This window comes from Trachymyrmex cornetzi, unplaced genomic scaffold (assembly GCF_001594075.2).
Source record: "Trachymyrmex cornetzi isolate Tcor2-1 unplaced genomic scaffold, Tcor1.1 scaffold868, whole genome shotgun sequence".
NCBI classification, from domain to species: Eukaryota; Metazoa; Arthropoda; class Insecta; order Hymenoptera; family Formicidae; genus Trachymyrmex; species Trachymyrmex cornetzi.
This window is the reverse complement of record NW_017300210.1, coordinates 39,447-65,301: the sequence shown is the minus strand read 5'-3', so window position 1 is coordinate 65,301 and position 25,855 is coordinate 39,447. Positions and strand designations below refer to the sequence as shown.

Below are 25,855 nucleotides of genomic sequence, written 5' to 3'. Positions count from 1 at the left end.
AATTCTCGACTGTGATTGACTAATTCTTATGGTACGTCTTATGGTTACTGTTACGGAAGGTGTGTGCGGCAGCCCTAACGGCTGTTTACCGGGATAAGGCGTCGGGCAAGAACTGAAAATATATATCGGTGGGCGTGGAGTGTGGCGGCAGTTGGTTCACGGTCGGTAAATCGAGAGAGCATTGAGTTACAACTTGGCCTATACAGCTACCGAAGCCGCCGTCGCCGTCGCTGCTCCAGACTCTACCAGACGCAGGACCGGCAGGACGCTCAACAGAGACGAACGACAGTAAAGGCCCGTCTACAATACATGGAGTAAGAAGTAAGAGTAAGAAATTGACCAATCACAGTCGATTATTCTTCTCACATTCGACTGTGATTGGTCAATTTCTTACTCTTACTTTTTACTCCGTGTATTGTAGACGACGCCTAATAGCCGCCGCCGTTACGCTTCAAGATTCTATCCGCAGATTGCTGACTGGTTCGCTCTTATTCTCCTAGCCGTTACCTTTGTGTGTACCTTTGACTTTTGCGTTTCCTCTTTCCGTTTATTCGGCGATTTCAGATAAATCCTAGTATCGAAACTAAACGATTAGCTGTGCCACAGCTAAGGTGAGTCAGCTGTTGTTTCGTTTTTGCATCATTCTTATGATTTACGTTTACCTAATTATATAGAATACCATCGCGATGTATTGAACGGATGATCGAAACAGATTTCTCATGGTTTATGTTACGTTAATAATTTTTTAAAGAACAGCTAATGCGCGAATGTTGTTTACAGCAATAACAAAATTGTAAGTTCTTCTATATGACATTAACCTTCAACTACAGTTATGAAAACTACCCTGTTTGAAGTACAGAATTTCCGCCTTGCGGCGATTGATAGAGGAAGGACAAAATTTTACCTATAATTTAGGTATCTCTTAGTATCAATTGTACAGATTGTATAACCATCTAAAAATGTTCGCTTTGAGTCTAATTGATCCGTTCTGTAGTCGAGAGTTAATTTAACATTTTTTTTTGTCAAGCATCATGTAGATATTTAACAACGGATTATTACTTTTATGTCATATATAATTATCGATATCCTATTATATAAAAAATTCAGTTTTTCTGAAGAAAACATGAAAAATCTGATTGCTTACAAGTTACAATAACCTATAGAAAAAGAAGCGTCTCTCATGATCTTAAGCTTTAAAACTGCAAAGTCAATAAATAAAACATTTTCTTTATTATTTTGAAGAAAAAGTTTACTTAAATAGATGTTTATAATGCTCAATTAGATAAATATTCGGTATTAAAGAGTGAAGCTGTAATGTTAAAGAATTATTTTATGTATATTATATCTTAACAAAATTACCTTTTTAAAAAAAGGTAAAAAAAGGCGCCAAGTGTGCATGTCCCTTCCATAAAAAACTGTACTTTACATAAACTAAAAAAAAACCGTTACATAAATAACATAATTCAAGTAGTAATTAAAAAAGGCGCCAAGTGTGCATGTACCTTCCATAAAAAACTGTACTTTACATAAACTAAAAAAACACCGTTACATAAATAACATAATTCAAGTAGTAACATTGTTAATTTTTTATTATATATTACCCCTCAGTAGTACGTATGCATGTATTAAAAAAAAATTTTTTTGAACTATATTATTTATGTAACGGTTTTTTTTTTAGTTTATGTAAAGTACAGTTTTTTATGGAAGGTACATGCACACTTGGCGCCCTTTTTACCTTTTTTTAAAAAGTAATTTTGTTAAGATCTAGAATATACTCAAATTCTTCCGAAAACAAAATGTGCATAAATTATTCTCTAAAAGTTTTAACAAGATTCAATTTTAAAAAAAAACATTACCGAAGAGCGCGCTTGCAAAATCTAATTTGACTTTTAAATTTAATTTAAAAATTGCTTTAGGCATACACAATTATAATGTATAATTCGCTAAGAGTTACATTGTTTAATCAGAATTTACCATGTCTATATACACATACACATGACCGACATTGCAATAATCATATGCATACAAGTCCAGTGGAACTAGCTTCTGCCATTTCTGCTTTGCTGCTACAAAAATATCCTCCACGTCGACTTTACCAGCTTCTTATCTTTTGCTAACCACAATTTATCTACATTCGATGTACCGTTTATATATCAAGCGAATTACCAGCAATATCAACCGAATGATGATACAGTCGAAAGAACATTCTTCATTATCTATCATTATTAATAATACATATAACATTGATATCGCATTAAATACCATTATCGTCATCAAATATTAGTACCAGCATTTGAAATAATAAAAATATTATTTTCTTCTATAATAAATTTAATATATACATAAAAAAAAGAATAATGAAAGTCATGCATACTATAAAAGATTCGAGAATTGACAATTCTCGAAATATCTTCAGTACTAACTACACAGTGTATTAAATATTTATTAATAACGTCATGCTTACGTATTACAATATTAAATTATATATGGGGAAAAAAGTCAGAAAAATTACATCTAGGGGAAAAATGATACCGAAATACTTTCCTTGAGCCTCAATCTAATATTCTGCGCATATTCGGCAGTCATTAGTTACCATTGGTACCAGAAACGCGTAATCAAAGCAAGAGAAAAAAAAGAGTGGTATCTCCTCATAATGCAACAATAAATCCGCCGAGAGTTCTTTACATAGTATTATCGCGTGGATTGGTGACAGTACGCGTGACGAACAATTACGTGTTTCACTAATTTTGACGTCGATCGGAGATGTATTGCTGACGACAGAGATGACGTTACCGATGCAACTAACCTACCGTAATCGAAAACATAATGGTGCATCAAACATAACCGGAGACTGGTAAATCTTTGGAACGGGGAAACACGACGGGCAAGCTGGTACATGCCGGTCATAGCACAACTCCGAGGTCATAGCTCGAGATTGTCATTACGACGCCAATTATCTTGTTCGCGCGTATACTCGCCTGCTACCCGCGAACCTTATCAGCCGGCCTTCAATCGATCCTCTATGGATTGACAATTGGGTCGATTATGGTAAATACGTTACACCAAACGCACTCAAGAGATCTGCCCGTCTGATATCACGAGATAGAAAACGAATTTGATTAAAAAGAAAAGAGATTGTCAATAATAATTGATAATTAAAAACATAATAAGCGCAAATGTATTACTACATAATCGCGGACCAGTTTATTACCCATTATGATGATTAAAGTGCAAATAAACGTTAATAAAGACGCTTCTGTAATTTAAATATATTTTAAGTTAGGTAATTAAATATGTTAATGTTTTAACGAGAGTTTTATAAAATACAAATTGCGAGGTAAATACAGCAAAGAATAATGCCTCAATACACTTACACTAAGTTAATTATCTTATAGCATTCATTTCTCATTTTGTCCTGCTATTTATCAACCCCATTTACAACGTAGCATTACTACACAATACAGGAATATTCGTTAACATGCAAAGTCAGAAGCAGCCAACATTAATATTTATTTTACAACGAAAGTACGTCATACTTTACCATTGTAATAATCTTGCAAAACGTCAAAATTACGGCTGATTTGGTAAATTCCGTCGATGGTATTTCACAATCGCATCAGGCCAGAGACCAGGTCCATGTTATTTCAACTGCGACAGCCAGGCGGTGTCGCTCATTGTCAACGAGAGATATACTTGTATGAACAATGGACCAAATGTTAATTGTTGTTAATAAAGAGTCATGTATGTTGCTGTTGCAACGGCAAGCAGAGCCGCGGAAGAGGCTGCACCTGTACCAGCCGTGCGCGAAGCGCAAACACACCTGAAACCTTTGACCTTTTCATCGACGCTCACCTCTCCTGCCAGCGACCATCGATCTTTCCCTTCGTCCGCCCCTTCGAGCCCTTCGTCAAACTGCAATCCCAACAAGCGTCATTGTGCGACTCTGGATATAACGGCGTCCCTGAAAGCTAGATCGCGATCGGTGCACTTGATTTGATTATACGAGGCTGAATATACGTTGATATTTGGCAACTCGTAGCTCTCAAACTTCGAGTCCGAATGCGCAATAATGGGAAAGAGCAGACATCTCTCTCTCTCTCTCTCTCTCTCTCTCTCTCTCTCTCTCTCTCTCTCTCTCTCTAATCCATTGAACCACTGAAATGAGCAAAATATAAAATAATTGAAACTGTTGTAAGGCAACTCGTAACACATTTTGTGATAAACAATATATAACAATGTATAAAAATGTTTTGTCTCTATGTCGCATCATTCACACCTTCAAAGGCTCAACATAATTTTAATATAATTTTTATGTACTTGACGCGCGTATCTTTTACTCACATGCAACATTTTCCAGACATCCAGTAACGTATAAAAATGAGTAGCATCTTTGTGGCTGACTCCTGAAGTGAGAATTCCCCGCGGGTGCTGACGGAACGTTGATCCAGCCCTGGTGGTTTCACGAGGTGCGCTATTTTTGGTTTAATTGCGATCTCGCAAATATAGCGGTGCGAGCGCGTGGTACACGCCGTTGGGGGTACGGCGCGCGGAACAAGCGGAGAGGGTTTGGCCCGGTCCTTAATAGCCATCAATCATTGCCAAAATTCGGCAACGCGTCGGACAACACGGGCGGCAGGATACTATCACCAAAGTAGAGTTCTCCGGGACCAACGGGGCGCAAGGAGAGCACGGGGACAGGGGAAGGGACCGTGAGTGAGACACGGAACCCGTTCGATACTTCCGAAAACTCGGCCCGACCGCTCCACGCTCCGCTTGCGTTCACACTAATCCACGTGTTGCCAGCACGAACGTGCGCGAGCACTAATACGAATTAGATAGTTGAGTAACAGGAAAGTGAATGGAATCAATGTAATACATAGGCTGGTATTCATAGTTCGTTCCTATTTCAAGATCATCTTAAGTAATGTTTTAAGATATTATTCTGTTTATTGATTTATGATATCTTAAAACTATACCTAAAGTAGTCTTAAATAAGAATCAACTATGAATACACAGTAAAAAAGAAAATGTTAATTTTAACATTTTTTACATGTCCCAGGAGATCCAGTCTAAATTTTAAGTTGAAGTAACTCATTCGTCTTGTGTTATTTATTAACGAACTAGTAATGTTAAATAATTGACACAATACTTTACATTTATATTTGTTATTTTGACTTTAGGGATGATTTAAAACTAACATATAAAATAAGTAGAGTACATAGAAGAGTAGTTGCAGTAACTCGTAAGAAAATGTTAACAAAATATTTTTGTTCGTATAATGTGAATGAAAAAATTCTTAGATGTTAAAGTGACTTTGAGATATATAGATTAATTGAAACAATTGTATTAAAAACACTCAAAATAATATTCCATTTTTAATTGACATACGCAATTGTGTTAGAAAGGTGACATGAATCTAACACACATCAAAATGTTACAAAAGTAATAACATATCAGTTGTATGTTGATTTTACATTGAAGTAATAATCAAAATGTGGTAACACAAGAAAAATTCTACACATGGACGCACGATTTTTTACTGTGTACCGGTATTATTCCATAGAGACTTATTCGTTTTGAGCGGATTTCAAAATTAAACACACAACACACACACAACACGATAAAGAAACTTGCCCTTTATGATTAAAGTTCCATCACTGAGATGTGCATAATTTTTGAAATTTATTAACCAAGAGAATTTGACTAACCGAGAAATGATTCTTCCCATGTAAATCTTAAATTAGATACACAAACCTTTCTAGAGTATATCCGATGTCTCTCGAAATTATATTTCTGTCCAACAACACTAATTACATTTCTCTAATCTTTGTTACAGATCGCTTCTGTGCGTTGGTGGATTAAATAACGGCTTCGATATTTTCCTGCGGACATTCGTTCACTGACGATGAGATACAAATCGAAAACGCGTCGATAACTGCAAAAGTCCTCGCGGATGGGTCAGTGGCAGATTTCAATTAGATTAAGAGCGAAATGCGTTTATACGAGTCCGCCTTTCATCGGATGTAACGGCTGATAGAGATGATGCGATACTGGCGGCAAACGAAAGCCAGGCAAGCTATGGCCCGAAGATTAACCAAGGGAGTCGCTCACACCCACCCAGTCACAAACACGCTTGCACAGAGGGGAACCAATGATCCTGCTTCGGGTGGTGACTCGAGGGATGTAATTAGATATCAAGTTTCACGCTCGGTCCTACGGCGAATCTATATTCGACTTCAAAGTACCCGCGAACTTCCTGCGCGGCCACCCGGGTCGGTCACGGGAAAAGTTTGCGCGGACACTTAATTGGAGAGTATATCCGATGCGCGCTGCAAATGCTATTTGCATTTCAAACGAACTGATCTAATGACACGACGGAGACATTTATTTGCTTGCATAAATCATGCTCAAGACCCGAGCGACCGAGACACGCGCATTGCAATTGCCGAGAACGTCCCATGATCCCGGAAATTCCGGGGTAAGTTCTCGCTAAGTACAAGGATCGCCTTGCAGAATGAAAATTGCTTTCTACGCGTGCAAATAGTAAGTACGAGCGGTATTGTATGAATGCTGAGAGAATTGCTGCAAGAGTCTGTCACGTTAAAGTGTTAGAAGTGCTTCTCTGTCATTACGGTATAATTTAAATTAGTAGTATTAATGAAAATTATGCGTTTCGCGGGTTTTCTCCGTGTCCAGATCCATTCTTGGAATACCAACGTTTCGTGAACCTTGCAGTCCACTTCATCAGGGCGAGGAGCAGCCCAATACTTAGTATCAATAGAAGTGGACTGCAAGGTTCACGAAACGTTGGTATTCCAAGAATGGATCTGGACACGGAGAAAACCCGCGAAACGCATAATTTTCATATAGAAAGCACCCGTGGAAGTCTCAAGAATAGTAGTATTAATATAACGCAATGCACAGGGAAACATTTTCCAATACACTTGTGAAAAATTTATATTACTCATCAGTCATGTGGAATTTTATCAGCATCTGAGACTTTAAGCTTCAGTGCAGATTTTTATCGTTCTCGATTGTCTAAAAATCTAAAAAAATACTTGCAAATTTGTGAAAGCTTTAATAACTAGAAGTCGGATTGCATTTTACTTACTTTTTTACAGACACAAGTTTATCTACCAGAAATTATAATCAAAATATTGACTGTGCCTTCAAAGTCTAACTTGATATCAACAAAACTATTATACACAGTAATCACAAACTTAGATATCGAGCGCATAACGTAGTCGTCAGAAATAAAAAAAAAAAGTATAAATCTTATCATTATTATACGAGTACTTATCATTGTTATATGTCGAGTCAGCTGTGATAATTTTCTCGCGACGAAATACTTTTACTTACAAACAGAAACAAGAGCCTTTATCTTCTGTTTGCCGATTACACGAACGTGTTCGCCGCATGTACAATCCACCGATAAAACTCACCGCCTCGTGAGACTGTCCGTGAGCCGGACCGTGTACGTACATACGCGAGTCTCAGGTCGTCTGACGTAACGTACGTAATTGTCCGGTGTACATGTATCCGGAGAATATGCGAAACAAGAGCCGTATTATGTTCCTCGCGTACTTGCGCGAAACCAAGTTATCTTAAGTATCTTTTCGCGCGAATGAACCGTAACTGGACACACATCTTTAGCTAAAGGATGCTTCTCGTTTCGATTTTTCAGATATGCATCCGCCCACCCCTCTCCTCTTTCCAAATATGAATCGCAAGAGCGAGGATAACAAAGCGTGCAAAAGAGAAGATATCTTATCTTTAGAGTATTACATTACGAATTTGCTCTTGATACTCGGATATGCCTGTATTTGGCCCGTCAAATCATTTTCGCCTCTTAAAATATTACTTTCAACGGCGGCGACGATTGTATTCATATTGGCAAACTTCCTGCTTCTGTTCTCGGAAATAGTGGCGCTTACGATGAACAATGATCTGAAATTATTTGCTAACATCATCGGAGTAATCAGCATGCATGCAGTGGGTCTAATAAAATGGTGTTATTGTATATGGAAAAATAGAGAAATCATCGATCTTGTGGAAAAGTTAGAAAAATGTCACGTATTTTGCCAACGGATCGATAACAGCAAGGAAGGTACGTCAATTAACTATTATTGCCAGTGTAACTTATATGTGTTTTTCAGTATAAAGTTTTTAAAATATTGCGGCAGATATATTTTAAATCACTTTCCGTCAGAGATGAGTAAAGAAAGATTGTGTTATTAATTACGTTGCATCGTATGACTTTTGATGCTCTTTAAACTTAGTGAATACTTATGAGATAATTTTCCACGTTTTGTGTATGTTAATTTAAAAAATGCAATCTACATTCTTTATATAATATTATATAGTTTTTTGCAAAGTATTAATATTTAAAATTATTATTTTTATATATTGAAATTGCTAATGAAAAATCTTTATTAGGATATCGAATATATAGGAATGAAATGGAATACGCACATAAATATTCTAATTTCTTTGTGTGCTTTTGGACGTTTGCTTGCGTTTACGGCGTTCTACATTGGTGTGCCAATCCATTGCTCCTAGAATGGGCACCCAATCAGATAAATTTAATTAATCAAACATTAAAAAAAAGAAATTTACCGTTTATCGGGTGGTATCCGATAAACACCAACGATTTTTATAATTATGTTTGCCTGTATCTTATGCAGATAATCGGCGGAATATCTTCCGGGTTTGGAATTATTTGCTATGACAGTTTTTACGTCATTATGTTGATGGTCATCTGCGCACAATTTCAATACATCAATATCATATTGATGAAAATCGATTTTGACAAGTATTATTTGTTATGTCGATTATTTTCAAACAAACTCTTTAATTATGAAAATAAAATATTTTTGGAAATTACAGCGTGTCAGAAGCTGTCATCGTTCTCCAGAGCAAATTAAAGAATTGCGTGGATTGTCATACGGAGATTATAAAGTAATATTTTCACTTAGATTATGTTGCAAAATTATAATATAATATTATTATATTTATACATGATATGTAATTATGTAATATCTCGTGAATCTAAAGTACCTATTAATATTATATTAATAATGATTTACGTTTCATTAATAATTTCGTGTTTCTTTCAACTAAATCTTTGATATTTGCATATCAAAGTAATTCTGAAATAATACTCTATTAATCGCATTTAAGAAATATATATTTATAGATTTATAAAAATGTTGCAAACCTTTAGCGGTCCAACAATGTTCGTGCAATGCATCGAAACATTACTTGTCATTTGTTTAGTCTCATTCGAAGCATCAATGATTGAAATTGCGGTACGAATTATTTTACAAAGTATTCAGCATATTTGATGCACCCGAACATTCTGTATATTTAATGCTGTCATTCGAATTATTAAACTACAACGTTTGTACATCTCGACAGATTGACATGGAGTCTATTTTGAAATTATGGTCTATGTTCGAATATTTTTTATGCGCCGCCTTGCAACTATTTATTTTCTGTTTCTTTGCCACTCAACTCAAACATTTGGTTAGTTTCATTTACGTCAAGGTATTAAAAATTTTCTCCTACTGTACTCTTAAGAACTTTAAAATAAGAACAATATACAATAAGGAACAATCCAGAATTGTTAAAAGCAACGGTATTTTATATTACTCACTCTATATTAATTTTAATTTTTATACCATTGTAGGGCTTGCAAATTGCACAATCAATATATTCTTGTGGATGGGAGTTTGTGGTCTTTGAAAAAAGAGAGCAAGTGGATTTCGGAAAGCAATTAAAAGACGTTGGTCGATTAGTACAAACTATTATGGTACGGGCACAGAGGCCGATTGTTTTAACCGGCGGACCATTTTACATTCTCTCATTGGAAACTTTCAGAGTTGTAAGCAACGTTATATGCGACAATTTTTATGTATTCATTTAATTCATTTTGTGTTATTCCTAGAATTCTATATGTAACTTTCCAAAATGTACAAATTTCACAGAATTTTCGTTTCCTTTTTGCAGTATTATTATAGAAAATGTTTTATTATTAATAAACATTATATTTTATTGTATCATATATATTTTTGCATGAAGTATTTTACAAAAATATAAAAATTATATATAAATATAAAACAAATGTAAAATGCCTATGAGTTTTCGCTTGATTGTTGATATGCAAATAATATTTATAAAGCAACAAAGTATAATTTAAAAACAATAGAAATGTACTTTCCAACGAAATTAATTCCAACTGTTTACATTATCGCTTTATGTTATTTCCGCACTAATAAGTATAAAGGCTCATGTAGCTTTTTATATTTGATTTGTTTAATTTTTTTATTCATTTTTATACAAAAACCTTTTATTTTTATATTAATAAATATAAATCATGAGAATATATATAATATGGATTACAATTGTGTTAATTCATGCAATAAAAAATTTGCTGGAGTCTTTATTTTGAAATAAAAATATAAACTTTATGTTACAGATAATAAGTTTGGCGATGTCAAATTCTATAATGTTACGTACAATTTCTGATGTAAATGAATGAATTAAAATTTACAACTCAATATCTCTGTTTTTAATATATAAGAACCTTGTAAATATTTGATAATAATAGTTGAAATAGAATGTGTGTATCGTAATTGATTACAAATACATAATACCTATAATTCTCTACATACTTCTACAATGTAATGTCAAAAAATGTCTCACGTAAAAAATAGAGCTATTTTTTCATACAAATAATTTTCTTTTATCTAAATATTTAAACATCATAGGATATAAGTCTAAAATTGAACACTGCTCATATGAGATTAGTGAGACTGACAGAAGCTTGTTTGTATTTATACTTTCCTAATAAGATGGCAATACACAACCGACAGATGATTCGTGTAATTAATATGAATATAAATACAGAATGTAGATTATTCAAATAATTTAAAAGAAATGTAAATTTTTTATGTAAAGTATATAGAGATAGTTAATCTATTGTTTATTATCTTTTTCACATTTTAACTACCTATTGAGAGAGAGAGAAAGAGAAAAACATTTTATATCTCTTATTTTATTACCATTTATTCTTAATATTTTAGACTTATTATTTATTATATTATAGTATTAATAATGTAAAACAATTTTCAAGTGTTAAATAAAGTTAATTAAAGTTTAAATGTCTCTGCAATCTCTTTCTTTTGGATACAAAATTATAAAGATTGGTCGGTAAATGTTATTAACACAGTCGTCTGAATATGTCCGACTCTTTATTTTATTTTAAGTTTTAGATATAACAAGAAGAAAATTAATTTCAACAATTTTTTTATTATTTAGATGTTTAAAAGAGATTGTTATATACTGTATATTCGTTTTAGATTGATAGTATTATTCGTTGTATGTCTGATTCCTTTTTATCTGATCCCTGTTTGCTTTTCGTCTCTCACAATTTCAATTTGGTTAAAGGTATAGATATAGAATGTGCAGAGAGGGGGAAGAATACGAAGTGTGGGAAGGATCCGCCGATGGAGTGGGGATACCGTTCACAAAGAGAGAGGAGATGCCATCCACCTACAACCGTATAAGAAGCCCGCGCTTCTACCCGGAGATCATAAGAAACGTGTTGGTTGCGGTCTACTAACTCTTTCGCATGCTATCTTATCACGGCAGCTACGTGTCCTGATCGAAGCACCTCGGATTCCACGTGGAGTGGACTCGCCGTGACGGTTCACTTCCTACTATGTCATGCATACCTGGCATCTAAAAGTTGAGATTAGAATGCATGTAGTCACCCTTCTGGAATCTGGTCGTTCTATAGTGACGAAGATGACGGAACGATGATCGGCGCCTCTAGTTACTACTGTAGACATGCCCCTCTCGAACGTAAGTGGATGTTGCTCAGAGATGCATTCAGACTCTGCTTACTGTTCGTCAGCTACTCCTGGTAGGTAGCGCCAATAGTTTCGCTGAGGTTCGATTTCATATTACAATAACAATAATAAAGGAATCAATAAAGGTAAGAAAAGAAATGTATTCTTATGTATATATTTTATATACATAAGATTTGTAAACATAAATAAAGGCCAAAAAATAAGATAAATGATAAAATAACAATAAAAATATAATAAAAAATATAATATTATAAGAAAACATACATGAACAAAATAAAATAACGTAAGAAGCAGAAATATTATAGAAGAAAATCACTGAAGGAATTTTGTTTCTTTTATCATTAAATATATATATTATTTAAAAATTTAGATATAATAAAATGATAAATGATAAAATAATAAATATAAAAAAATAATAATATAATAAAATAATAAAGTAATATAAGAATAAGAAATAGAGGAAAAGAAACAGATATCATTCGACGTCTTTCATTATCGAATTGGCGATTAGTTATGCATATAAATTTACATAGGACTTGGCGTCTTTTCACCCGTAACAACATATTCGCGACTAGATTCGCGGCTAGGCGTTTTTCACGATTCTTGACCCGGCATGATCCCCTGATCGTATATCCGCGAGTCCTGTTGTATCGATTAAACCTTTGGAGGTTGCGGTCTGTGGACGGTCGATAGCCATCAAAGCCACGTGGGCATCGAAAAAGGTGAGAGCTGGTCCTTCGTCGCACGTCTCGATGCACACGTACGTATCGTTAACACTCGCCAAGACTCCTCACCTGCCCATCAAAAGACGTAAAGTCAGCCGCATTGACCAACCGCCGAACCGGGAAACACGTGATCAAGGAGGTTGATCGCGCGACGCGAGACTGTTCCCCGAGTCGTCACGTGACCAGGGTCGATGACCTAGAGCCAGCGGCGCGGTAACGTTGAAGACACCTTTGCCAGCCGGCACCGCCGCGCTCGCATGTTCTCTTCGTCGTTCCTTGGCGAAATGTGGACGCCTTTCGGGAACTGTTTTTCTTGGCACCCTGGAGTGTGTGCTAGGTGCCACTGATTTGTTCGCAAGGGCTTACCGCGATGAGAAACATGTGGGACCTTGACGAAGCTTACAACGCCTAGGGTGTATGCTCCAGCGCTCGCGGATAAAGCCGGTGCCTGTAAATCTCTCGATCCTTACCTTCCCAACTGAAGTTAACAATGTTAAAGCTGTGACATGCTTTTCTCAAAATTGAATTAAAAATAAATTTAGTTCTCAACACACAGCATGATTATGTTAATCATGATTTTCACTCTTAAAACTGAATATTTGTCTCGATTTTTTATCGCAGCAATTTTTAATCTTAGCAAAGTATGTTTATTACAGTAGAATAATCGATAAAATATATTTTAATTAATTTTTTTTTTATATAAATTCTTGTCTTAATTATTATTTCAATTAAGGGATTGAATAAAAGACGTAAAAGAATATGTTGTGATATATTGTAACATTTTAAATATTCAAGAAGATTTTAAATATCTAGTATAACAAATATATAAATGCATTCTCCTAATCTTCTTCGTCGCTGATTATTACACGAGATAATGCAGGCCGCTCAGATCGCGCATTGGGTAATGATTCTTCATCATCGCTAATTGTTACGCGAGCGCCATTTGCCTCGGTATAATTACTCTTTAGTGGCTCTTCCTCCTCGTCACTATCGACTAGCCGACGTTTCTTAGTAGCCGGTTTATCCTTATCAGATGAAGAATCGGATCTATCTCTCTTTATGTCGTCTGTAAAATTTACGGAAATTTATAATTAATGCGTGATCAGTAATAAAAAGATCGATCGATTCTTACTTTTTATCAGCAATACTGACCGTTCTTATCATCGACATCTCTTTCAATTTCCATTTCCGATTCAGAGGAATCGTCGAGCATCATTATTCGATTTCTCACGTTGCTCATGTTTTCTAAAATTTTGTATTATTGTGAATATTATGATTAATGTCTAAAAATTTAATCCGATAAATTTATTTGTCGGTAAACTCATGATAAAGGAACAGTGGTTTACTAGCTCGAGTAACAGAGGGCGAGGAAATGTAATTCTGTGTTTCTTGTTTATCAGAATAGTTAAATTATGATAGTAAAGTACCTTTATTTGTTTTTACTGTAACTTTCGCTTCGCCATGTTTTTCTATAATTTCTGCTTCATCGTTTTTTTCCGTAACTTCTGTTTCATCACTTTCTTCGTTTAATGTCAATGTTTTAGATTTCTGTGATAATTGAATTTTAGTGGATACTTCCGACTGTTTGGAAGTTGACGGTTTTGGTTCTAAAAATGATTCAATATATTTTTTAAAATAGATTTCTATACATTATATACGTGAAAGTAAGAAATCGTATTATATTTTAATCCTATAATGCTATACAAATATTTTTTACATCTGAAAATTCACCCATGTAATTAGAAATCCTTTTACATTTTTTATTTTATCCTATAGGTTCCAAAGTATAGAATAACTGAACTAACACTATTTTAATATAAAAGAAAATAAACTTTTATTAAATATTATGTTATCAAAATTTTAATGAAAAAAGTTATACTAAATTTGAATTAGCACTAAGGTAAAAATTCATCCACAGTAATATTCTAGGATTAAATGTACGTGCGCTGTCATGATAAATCTCAATTTAAAAAACTTTTGGAATTAGTTCATAAAGAAGTAACTCATAAATTTTAATTTAAATCAATAATATCAATGATAAATTGATTGTATTTCAGGAAGCTCAGAAAATATTTTATGATAACGTGTAAAGTTTTTCAGCGAAAAATTTCTATGATGATACATATTTTTCCGATAAAGTTACCAAAAAAAGTACTGACCTCTGGGTGCAAAGAACTTTTTAACATGCTCGAACACATCGATATCGTCTTCACTGTCATCATCCATCTTTTCATCAATATCGGAACGATCTTTACGCGTTTCTAAAATATGCTTCGGTAAATGATCGTCATTCGAACATCATATTTGCTAAAACCACTTACCCTCAACAATGAATTCGCCGGCTAAAGCGTCTTCGATGAGTTTGTAGCGTTTTTGAAGTGTGGTTGTAAGTATATTCGCTGGGATACGCCAGTAAGATTCCTGGCCATCAGCCGGTGGCACAAATCCCATGGCGCGAAGGAGCTTTTGAAAACTCGGTGAATCCATCGCGGCCAACGAGTAATCTGTCAGTGGCACCAAGGGTATGCCCTCGGAGCTCTCTTCGTCACGATCGTCCAGAACATCTTGCAGGGATTCCTTGATCCATTCCAATGCCTCTTCCATGTCTGATTTAATGCGAATTTTTTCCGAGAGATTTTCCACATTAATTTAATTTCTTTCCGTTAATAAGTTCGTTTTGCTTACCGATAATGGTCAATTAAGTATTATTTGTTAGTCCTTACGTTGATTAATCGAATAATATTTCAAAAAAAGATGCAATATTTTATAATTCTTTTTTGGACTTTATAAATTATTATATATATTATTTGCAAATTATTCAGAGCAGATTTACATAATAAGATTAGAATGATAAATCTCCTCTAAAAACAACTTCTTCTATTGTAGGATTTGCGAAGCTCGCAACGTGACATACTCCAAACGGTGACTTGAGAAGCTGTTTTTCCGACAAGTCATCTCTTTTTTTCCGCCTAATGGCTTCTGCAAATCATCGTTGTCCCTTTTCTCCGGCAAGGAAAACATTTATCCTGCGTGAAGGAAGCGAGGGATATGTTGCACGCGCGTTCTCTTGCGACAAGTACGGTCTCATTAATCACAAAAACGCGGATGCACGTCAGAAGAGAGGAAGACGGTGAGAGGGCAGCGATACTTACTCCTGTCGATGATGTCCTTCAAGAGACCGGATAATTGTGCATCCGTGTAAACGATCGTCGGTAGCTTTCGCTTGTTCCTCTGCTTCTTTTTCGTCGGCTCCTCGCTCCGCCGAGACGCGCCGCGCTTCGAGGATTTTCGAGTTTCTTCGCCGTCTTCGTCGTCGGTGGCTGAACTTTCGTTCCCGTCAGAATTACTGGCAGCTTGCGTTTCCCACGACGATTTACCTTTGCGTACAATGCATGGAAACGATGTGAACCTTTCTCGAGCGAGCGTTCATCAGCGTGTGTAAAGCGCGTCGTGCAATGTCGCACGTATATGTGTACGCGAGATATTTCACGTTACATTAAGTAAATCTCGAACATGACATTAAAGAAAGTATAAAAAATTAAAAAAAGTATAAATTTAAACTCTTTTTCTATAGATCTTATACGAAAGTATGACTCTGAAATATAATTTAATATGATCCGAATTTGTTTTGAATCTACCATTTATATTATGTACAGTTCTCTTTTTACAAAAAAAATGTTAATTTTAAAATATTAATCTTTCCAAGAATTTTAACTGATTGAAAAAGAAATATATATTTTTGTAGTCCGAATAATTTATGTTCCGGCATTCTCTTGTCTACGCACGTAAAGTATATCATGCTTGATGTTTCTTTTCAGAGAGAATGTATACTATCAGATTTGACATATCTGTATATACTCAGAATATTAATTAAGTATACCTATTCTCTGTTTCCTACGAAAACAATCATATTTTCTATACAGAGTAGTCCCATCTGGGCTAGAGAGATTGCATCAAAACACGACATTGAGGGAAAATGTTATTTCAAAGACACATACGGTGAACCAAAACTTCTCGGCAATGCTTCATCTCTCTGCAGTATATCTATGATATGAGCTATCTCAATGCATTGAATACAAATAAGGGGCATGAGAGAGGAAAACAATATCCATGATAAATATGAAATTCCTTCCAGCACCATAATAGGAAGCTAAGGCGAGTGATATTGGTCCAAGAACGGCGAAAGTGCGGCTGGAATTCGCAGCCAATATTAAATAACAAGATTGATATTCCATGATGATATCGTTCAAATATGAGCAACAGAAATAAAAAGACAACGTAAATATTATTCCGAGTATTTGAAAAAAATTGGATTGGATCAAATTTGCTTGAAAAGCACATCGCGTTCATATGAAAAAAAAAAAAAAGAAATGAAATAATGTTCGAGTCTTATATCTATATCTAACATTTTTTTAATAAAAATAAATAACACATTGAATATTTACTACGATTTGATGTTTGTAATTTTATATTATACTTTATAATTTGTTACCGCAACTATTTTCTGTTTTTGACAGAGAAAATATACTCTGAATTCTGAAATATTAAAAATTGTGGAAAAAGTGGCGTTTATTATTTCAACTGTAAATAAATCTACGCGAATGTTTTGAAGATTGATTGTTACACGATTGCAGAATATCACATGGTAGGTATAAATGTTTAGCAATTCGATAAATTTAGATCACCAGAATAGTTCTCGGTTAGGAGCGCGCATTCCGGTTCCGATAATAACTTCTATCGTGCTAAATCCGTAATTGATGTAGGTATAACCCGTTTAATAAAGGGATTTAAATATTGTAATAATTTAATAAAAATACACAATAATGCATGTCGTGATTTTAGAAATTACACACATCTATCTGTGATATAATTAAATACCTGAATTTATAAATTAACATTCCTTATTCATAGCTGAAACATTTTGTGTTATAATCAAGATTTTTAGGCAATATTAATTAAACCTAATCTGCGCAGTTTAACATTTTCCCATTTCCATAATCGGGATAAAAAATGAAACAATTAACATACATAGGTAAAAAATTCTCGTGGAATCGCAAAACGTTTCATTTGTCAGTAATAAAAAAGGAAAAGCAAGTCTCGCAAACATAGGAGCGAACTTGTCTTCGCTGGTAATATCGACGAAAGGTTTTTTTCTCTCCCCAGTCTGTAAGAAATCGGTATAGAAGAACGAAAAGAATCCTGTACAAATTGATCTTTACTCCTTTTCGCTTCCTCTCCCGCGTTCTCTCCCCCCCCCCCCCTCTCTCTCTCTCTCTCTCTCTCTCTATCGCCACGTCGTTTCGCTTTTCCCGTTGAAAGCGAGTCGCTCTATGCAGTTGCCGGCAATCGCGTTACTAGAAGACTGATCGAATGGGAATAGTCGCGGAATCGGAGGATAGTAAGAAAGACAGATGCGAATGGAATAGGATGGGATTGGCCGGAACAAGGGATGCTCCAGACCGGATCGTGATGAGGGAGGAAGAACGAATAGGTATACTCACCCTGGTTGCTTTTCCCGGATCGCTTTTTGCGCAACTCCTTGCGATCCTGCGCCAATCCTAATTCCAGAAGCTTCTCCTTGATCTTCGGCTTCGGTCGCTTTATTCTAAGATCGGTGAAAATCAAATCCACGGGATCTGTCAAGGACACAGTAGTTTCGATTTTTATAGCGTCGTCAGAAAGCTGCACGAGTGATAGGGAGGCTTCGTGAGAGAACCGTGCGCGAGGGAAAATCGAGACGACTGTCGGAGAGATTCGGAGATTTTGAAGGGATTTAAAGTTAAATCAATTAGAGCTTACGAAGGGACACGGGAGGACTTTATTTCGCGTCGACGAAATGTATTTATAAGTCAATTGGACGTCGCTCTTTACGTACTTATACTTAATTTAACTTCTCGAAAGATTATAGGGTATTTTACGTATAAACGCGATTCCGATATTAAACGTAAATTCGTGTTCGTAAGATTTGTAATGGAATAAATTCAATTTAAAAAAGAATTATCTCTCTTTTACGACATGACATTTTGTGAATATTTTTGTCCGCCCGTTGGGAGGTTGGCGGTTCTAAGGTTAATAACCGCGGAGTAAGAGAACACGGCAGAATATAAAACACTTTACGGAAATTTTTTTAAGAGAAGGCGAAGAAAAAAATGCCCTTGACATTTTGTGGACATCTGAGAATTACGTTTGGCGTGGAAGCGACTTCGGAGATTAAAAGTTATGGAGAGCGGTGGATTCGTATGAAAATGAAACAAGTTTTACAAGACTTCTCTGAAAATGTCTCTGTCAGGAAGGATATTATTCTTCGTTCGTCCCAGCGGATTCGAAATTATTACTACAAGCAGCCAAGCGTGTCCGATGTTCGGAGCTTAATTAAATCCTAGGAATCGTTCCAGTGTTAACGAATTCTCGCACGAATTTCGCATTCGCGAAATATTTCAACAGTTTCGGAACACGAATAACCGGTTAGAATTAACGCTGAAATTTACGGCGAATTTCTATCGCGGAAATTTATATCGGGAATTGGGTTAAGGCCATTTTTGGCGCGTATGATTCGCAGATAAATTATAAATTACGATAAATGGCAATTACTACAATATGCTGCCAAGTTCTCGAGAAATTTATATTACTACCGTCGAGTTGTAAACTTCATTCTTTGTTCCATTTACCGGTGATTAATAATTGCAATTAACTTTAATAATAAAAATTAACGGAAATATGAATAAATGAAGGAAAATTCCGAAGTGAATTGTCCGATGAAATTTATACTTTCCAAAAAATAGAAAAGAAATTAAGAAATATCATCAGAAATTAGCTTGAAGAAAATAAATTTAAAAAATTACCATCATCGTCTTTGAACTGTGTCCAAAGTTCTGTAAGCTGGGCGATTTCTTCTTCAGACCACTCTTTAGGTAATCTCTTTTGCACCTCAGCTCGCACGCCCTAATTAATTATGAGATTTAAGAAAATGGGTTAGATTACGTACGTTGCTCGTAATGGAAAAAGATTAAAATATTTTAAATCCACTGAAAATTTCCGCAACATTAAACACAATCATTCTTAAACTGTTCTAAAAATGAGAAAGTTACCAAAATGTATAGTAAAGTAAATTTTGTACTTAATATATTGATTCGGCGATACTACGATACTGTAATTGACCGGATACTCAATTAATTACAGCAAAGGCTCGATAAATGTCGATATCTTTATTATAAATATATATATGTATATATAAATTAACGCCCAGCTATTCAACCTCTATAATCTTCTCGGAAGGTACTTTGCGTGCGCATAATCTCCAGGCTTGATGAGACAAAGCGTTCCATGTATAATCTTTGGAGAAGCTTCTAAGTCAGTAGGCGTATTTAAAAAGAAGAAGCTGGATCGCTCGTTTTCCAGCGATTACGCTCCACCCTCAGCGAAACGAGGTCTCTAAATGGCCGTCGGAGCAATATCGCGACTTCCACGGACTAAATGAATGTCAAATGAATACTCGGCCGTAGTCTCTGCTTCGACCGTACTCTCTTCGTTCAAAGAGACGAAACGTACTCACGCATGAAATTATTTAAATGAAACGCTTTCGTAGCTAAGCCTTCCCATAGGAAGGTCTTGCGAAGGAATCGATAATACGGTGGAAGAAACGTTTCCGCCGACGTAGCCACCCTCTTTTCGCCGGTGACTGCACGCTTGTGATTAATAGCGAATTAAGACCAGAGGGGAAATAAATATTTTTTTTTCTCTTCCCGATCACGACTGGTTAATGTCGTGAAACATTATCGAAAAATTAATCATACTCCATGCTTGATTTTTTTTTCGACAAAACAATTACTCACGTCAAATATATTTCGCTTAAACGAAATAAAATTTCAATAAACAGCTGGGAGGCATATAGTTTAACAAATTGCACGGTCGATAGCATTGTCATAAATAGCTTTGTTTTAAAATAACTATTATAAACTATACGCGCCAAAATCGCTGACGTCTTTTAAGTGAGCAAAACTTTTTGCTAAATCTCTTATGTTACGTTTCATCTACAAAAAGCGTAGCGGAATGAGATACAGTATTGTGTATTGCCTCCGCTATGCTTTTTTCCCTCTCTTGTTAGAAGCTTCCCTACAAACTCAATTAATTTCAAGTTTTAAATAAGCCGGTAACTAGTTAGTAACTCCTCTGCCGCAATAAGAAGCTTGATTAACGCATTCCCATGCTTTATCACCGTATTGCGCCGTGTATTTTCAGAAGAAAAGAGTTATAACGAAGGAAAAAAGGAACGTTTCCAAGCTTAGCAAGATTAATATACTTCTCGGAACGTTTCTTTAGGAAATGTTAATGATTAAAAAAAATAACATAGTATTAAGGTCTAAGGCTAATTAAACATCAAATATTCCTGAGATTGTAATGATTCTACTGTAATAAGTTTGTGCTAAATTCTTCATAAATTAAATAAAGTATTTCAATTCGACCTTCGCTATCAAAACAAAAGTTATAGAATACCAGCTCATAACACGCGCATTTACAGTTCAACAAACACAACAAAGCGCTTGAATCATGTTTCCTTCGCGTTTTCATAGCCCGAAGGGTGATGCAAATGTTTATACGTATGTCGTAAGGTAGAAGGCAAACAAAACGATAGCTTTTCTCAAGGAACCACCGGTTTTAGGGTCGCCAAAGTTGACGAAGGGGTCGCACACACACACACACACACACAGATATTTTCCATACTCAGGAAAAGATACTACCGGCTGGTAGAAGGAACACGCAGTTCGTGTCGGAAAGCTTACGCAATGGTGGAAGAAAGAGAAACGAAGAAACGAGGGTAGAAAGTCTCACCCCGTAGAAAGGTATTGTCTCCGGAGAATTTACAGTTCCTGCAGCAATTCCCGGCTCCGTTTTTTTGCATATGTTCTCCCCGTCAACGCGAAGGCAGTCTAGAAACTTATTTTCGAAGCCGAGCAAACGGTCCCTCTCCGCCCTTCCAAAAGATTCTCGTAAATCATTGATCTTGTCAGACGAAGCGCAACGAGGATTGCCGCAGGGCACATGGATGAACCGTTACTTTTTTAGCAGAGGTACAAAAATTTGTTTACTGAATCTTTTAAAGCTATTTCTCCAAGAAAAAGAAATATTAGATTAAAATAAATAAATTAGTATCAGAAAAGGTTCGAGATTGTTTCCTTTAGCGTCTACGTTATAAAGAACTACGTTATATTTGCGAGAAAAAAATGAACTGACCTTAGAATTGACGATCAAGCACATCTCCTTGAGTTTCTTAATGATGGTACGTCGTGTTCTATTTTCATTGATGACATGGTCCAATAGCCAATCGATTAAATCTACAAATTTATAATAACATTATAGTTATCGTATGAGTGATCCAGTTTAGAGTAAATGAAAATATTTTTTATCGATTTAGACAATACTAACAATTAAATGTTAAAAAATGTTAATTAAACAATGCACTTGATTATTCATTCCTTGCATTCTTGTCTTTTATTTATTGCGTAATAAAAAGCTTTGTATTTTGAGCACGTTCTCGTAAAGGGCACTAATTTATCGAGTTCAACGATGTGTGTACGAGACTTCTCCGTGAGAAATGGACGATATAAAGAGTTTACCTTGAGGATATTTGTTAGTCTGATGCTCCATGAAGAGGGTACGTAGCTCGTCCTCTTCCGCCTCCGTCCAGGTCGCTCGTGAAACTTTCTTGTTAGTCGTTTCCGCGTTGTAACCATCCACGATTTCTGTCGCGTCGCGAGTAGTCTTCCAGAAGAGTAACTCCATATACGACTTCCGGTTCTTCTGGGCGACTTCGATGAAACGGCGGATTATGAAGACCGCGAACTTTTGGAGCTCCTAAAGCAAGAATCGATTTTTCTGCTGCTCAACGAGTCCACTTCTGTGGACCATTAAGCCCGATACAAGGATGCAATAAAAGCTTGCTGGTGAAATTTATTGCGCAGTACAAGAAAAGAAAAGAATTTTTATCTAGCTAAGAAACCATCTTATCTATGAAAGGCGATAAAGTGTGACATCGCAAAGAAAAGAAAATTTCAAAATATTGGATTGAATAATATGAAAGACGTTAACGATTTGGCAAATTTATAAAACATATAAGGTGTAATTATTATAGTTAGTTACGTGATTCATTCTGTATATCCTATTACCTTATGTGCAGGATCCTTTGACTCGAGGATTCTTTGAAAAATCCGAAATATGGATGCTTGAAATATCATACCCGGCATTTTACAATCCCAAGCAATCCGATGTAGCATTTTTGTAATATAGTGATTAAGTTCGATTGTGTTGTTTTCGAATTGTTGCATTAGTATTGTTAAAGCCTTGACGACTTTCACGTTGGCGAACCTTCGAATAATATATTATTTTTTACAAAGATGTGCTATTTATGTTTCATCGCGTACAGAATATCTTGATTCACTGAATCAGAATTTCTTTTTAAAAAAATCGCAGTAAAAGAGCTTGAAAAGCGTAAATAGATAATAAAACTTTACTTTTGTTCGATTTTAAATAAAGCTCTTTAGAATAAAACTTTAAGAATTAAATTTTAAAAAATTAAATTTTTCTTTGAGATTTATTTAACCAAAGTAATTAATGTTGAAAAACAGATTGTTAAAAAATGAACAAACAATCTATAAGTAAAAGAATCGATGATCTTTTACTTATAGATTGTTTAATTAATTTTTTAATATTTTTAACAATTTGTTTTTAACATTAATTATTTTGCTTAAATGAATCTTAAGAAAAAATTTGATAGAACACTCTATTATTGCACTATTATCGCACCTTTGAAGAAATTCATCCAATTTAAAGTTAATTTCTTGGACATCAGTTTCTCTTTCTTCTTCTTCTTCATCTTCATCCTCTTCTTCCTCATCTATATAAAAAATATTTACATATATGTGTGTGTATGTGTGTGTACGTGTGTACATATAAAATATGTAAACTAAATGTTAATCTTATTAAGAAATTTGATGTTTATTTACTTTCTTGATGGTTTTCAGAATTTTCAATGTCTTCATCCGCATTTATCGTTTCTTGAATTTGCTCTTCTATCACTAAAAATAAGATACTTTTGTTAAAAAAAATATATCTAAAAACTCTTTTGCTAACTTAATTGTTACTAATCTATTATTTATTGGGTCAAGACTCTTTATCTTTATTATATTCCGCAAATTTTGGAAATAATAGTAATTTCGATATGTAAATCAGAATACATAAAAATCCCTTAAAAATACATCGCGAAACATTTTAAATCATCGTGAAAAGTTTCCTCTAAGCACAAGTTGTTGCCCTAAAGAAAGCTTCCCACCGCCCGAAGAATTCAGTTTGTCCAAGTGACGGTGACGGTGGTGCTATTTCAGCTTAAAGTTTTAATTGTCTCTTCTCCGCGGTCTGCTCAACTCGAAACAGTAATTCGAGATAAAATAAAGCACTCGTCCGACCTGCCGTGTTTTTATCTCGGATTTTTAAATGCTTCATCCCCGTTGATGTATTAAAAGTGTTAAGGAAACTTTTGATCTACCAGCATGGAGTATGTATATACATACATACAAAATACATATCCTATATAAATACACATACACATATATATATATATAGATGTATATACATTGTATATAGTACGATTCCAGTTCTCTGATAGATTTCTTAAAAAACTTTTCTTTTATTCTTACCATCAGGGAAATTTTTTCGTTTCTGAATAGCTATACAGAATGACTCGCAATGAGATAAAAATTCTCATAGTGTAGAATATTAAGAGAAAATTTATTCTTTTCTTCTTACAAAAAATTTTTTTCTTTCTTTCGCAAGCCTAAAAAATTTCGTAAACCTTGGACAAAGTAACAACACCTATCTACTTTGAAACTGGTTTAAAAATGTGCATCTCGCTCGCTTTAAACATCGCTTTGTAAGAAGATGAGAGTAATCTTAAGTTTATGCATCTTAAACATAATCTGGGTTTGGCAAGAAGAGAGAGATAACTTCTTCCATGATTATATTAGATTGGCCGAATCATCAAATATACCCAAAGGATTGTGTGCTAAACGCGAGAATTACTGATTCAAGCACGACCAACCGTAGAGAAGAGCTTACAGCAGCTCGTTGCGTTCAACTATCGATCGTCCTCCGCAATTTCTCTGCGATACATTCCTACGCACAATGTATGCGAGAATGCACGTACATACGGCCAAGTGTGTGAGCGCACATATACACGCGTATGTACAAAGAAGCCCTGCAACACGTGGTACGGTCGCACGAGCTCGTTAAGCGGTTAATACTCACGTTTCAACACTCTTCAAGCATGCAACTTGCATATTTCATGAATTAATTAGCCACACACTTATCAACCGTAATAATCACGTGAAAGCTAAGGAAAAACATTGCGTTTCGATTTTGTTTTCAAATACCTGTGAATAATTCTACAATATCGTTAAATTCTGCAGTTGTACTCTCCGACCAATTTGAGGTTGATTTTTTCACGCTCTAAATCCGTTTTTTATACGCAACGGAAAATAGTTGCACGGTAGAGAGTCGAACTATTCTATACGTTTGTACACGATTCTTTTATTTTCGAATTTGCAGGTTGCCAAACTTTCCTCGTTAGTCACTCTGTCATCAACTTTTTACGTTAAACATTTTTATCATGTTAAGGTAAACAAGCATCAGAGACTACAGAGCTGATATCGTATATATTATTACAATAACAAGTACGATGAAATGCGCGAGTTGATAAGAACTTCAGTTTAAACAAAATTTCAGAAAAATATTTTAGTTGAATCAAGTTTTTACTAATACATAGAACTCGAATACACGTAACTCGAAATAGTGCGTTACTTTCCATTCTAACTTAACGAAAATCTAAAGTACAATAGGTGTTGCAATAAGTGTGTAAAAATAAGGTTCTAAACTCAAATTTAATCGTAACCTCGTCCAACTTTTTAAAGCATATAGATAGAGATCATAGCGACTAATATAAATTCATGTTTCAAAGGGAAACACGCTTGGAGAAGCGATATCGCTATAATCATAATTGTAAATTAATTCGTTCGACGATGCGTAACATCCGGACAGCAATATCTCGTTAGACTCGAGACTGCGACGTTCCTCCTTGCTATTAAATTAGGCATTATCGTTGGCGCGAAGGCGAGGGGTGCATTATGCGATTGTATTACCCAGGTAATAAGTGTTGTCTAACGTACATACAGTAGCTAGGTAAATGAGGTTGCAGGTGGTATATCAGAA

The 25,855-nt window shown here is 35.0% G+C and overlaps 1 protein-coding gene across 1 annotated transcript in view; it reads right to left on the bottom strand.

The window, feature by feature from the left end:
• Window positions 1–13,368: 13,368 nt before the first annotated feature.
• LOC108769157 (protein timeless homolog) overlaps window positions 13,369–25,855 on the bottom strand; it is a 42,241-nt gene continuing 29,754 nt past the window's right edge. The window contains exons 2-14 of the mRNA XM_018519984.1: window positions 23,599–23,670; window positions 23,399–23,489; window positions 22,762–22,960; window positions 22,213–22,450; window positions 21,830–21,930; window positions 19,441–19,540; window positions 18,100–18,234; window positions 15,751–15,975; window positions 14,920–15,204; window positions 14,758–14,859; window positions 14,026–14,205; window positions 13,751–13,843; window positions 13,369–13,664 (exon numbers count right to left, since the gene is read on the bottom strand). Coding sequence (XP_018375486.1) covers window positions 13,438–13,664; window positions 13,751–13,843; window positions 14,026–14,205; window positions 14,758–14,859; window positions 14,920–15,204; window positions 15,751–15,975; window positions 18,100–18,234; window positions 19,441–19,540; window positions 21,830–21,930; window positions 22,213–22,450; window positions 22,762–22,960; window positions 23,399–23,489; window positions 23,599–23,670 — 2,048 coding nt within the window. The 3' untranslated portion in view covers window positions 13,369–13,437. The remainder of the gene's footprint in view (window positions 13,665–13,750; window positions 13,844–14,025; window positions 14,206–14,757; window positions 14,860–14,919; window positions 15,205–15,750; window positions 15,976–18,099; window positions 18,235–19,440; window positions 19,541–21,829; window positions 21,931–22,212; window positions 22,451–22,761; window positions 22,961–23,398; window positions 23,490–23,598; window positions 23,671–25,855) is intronic.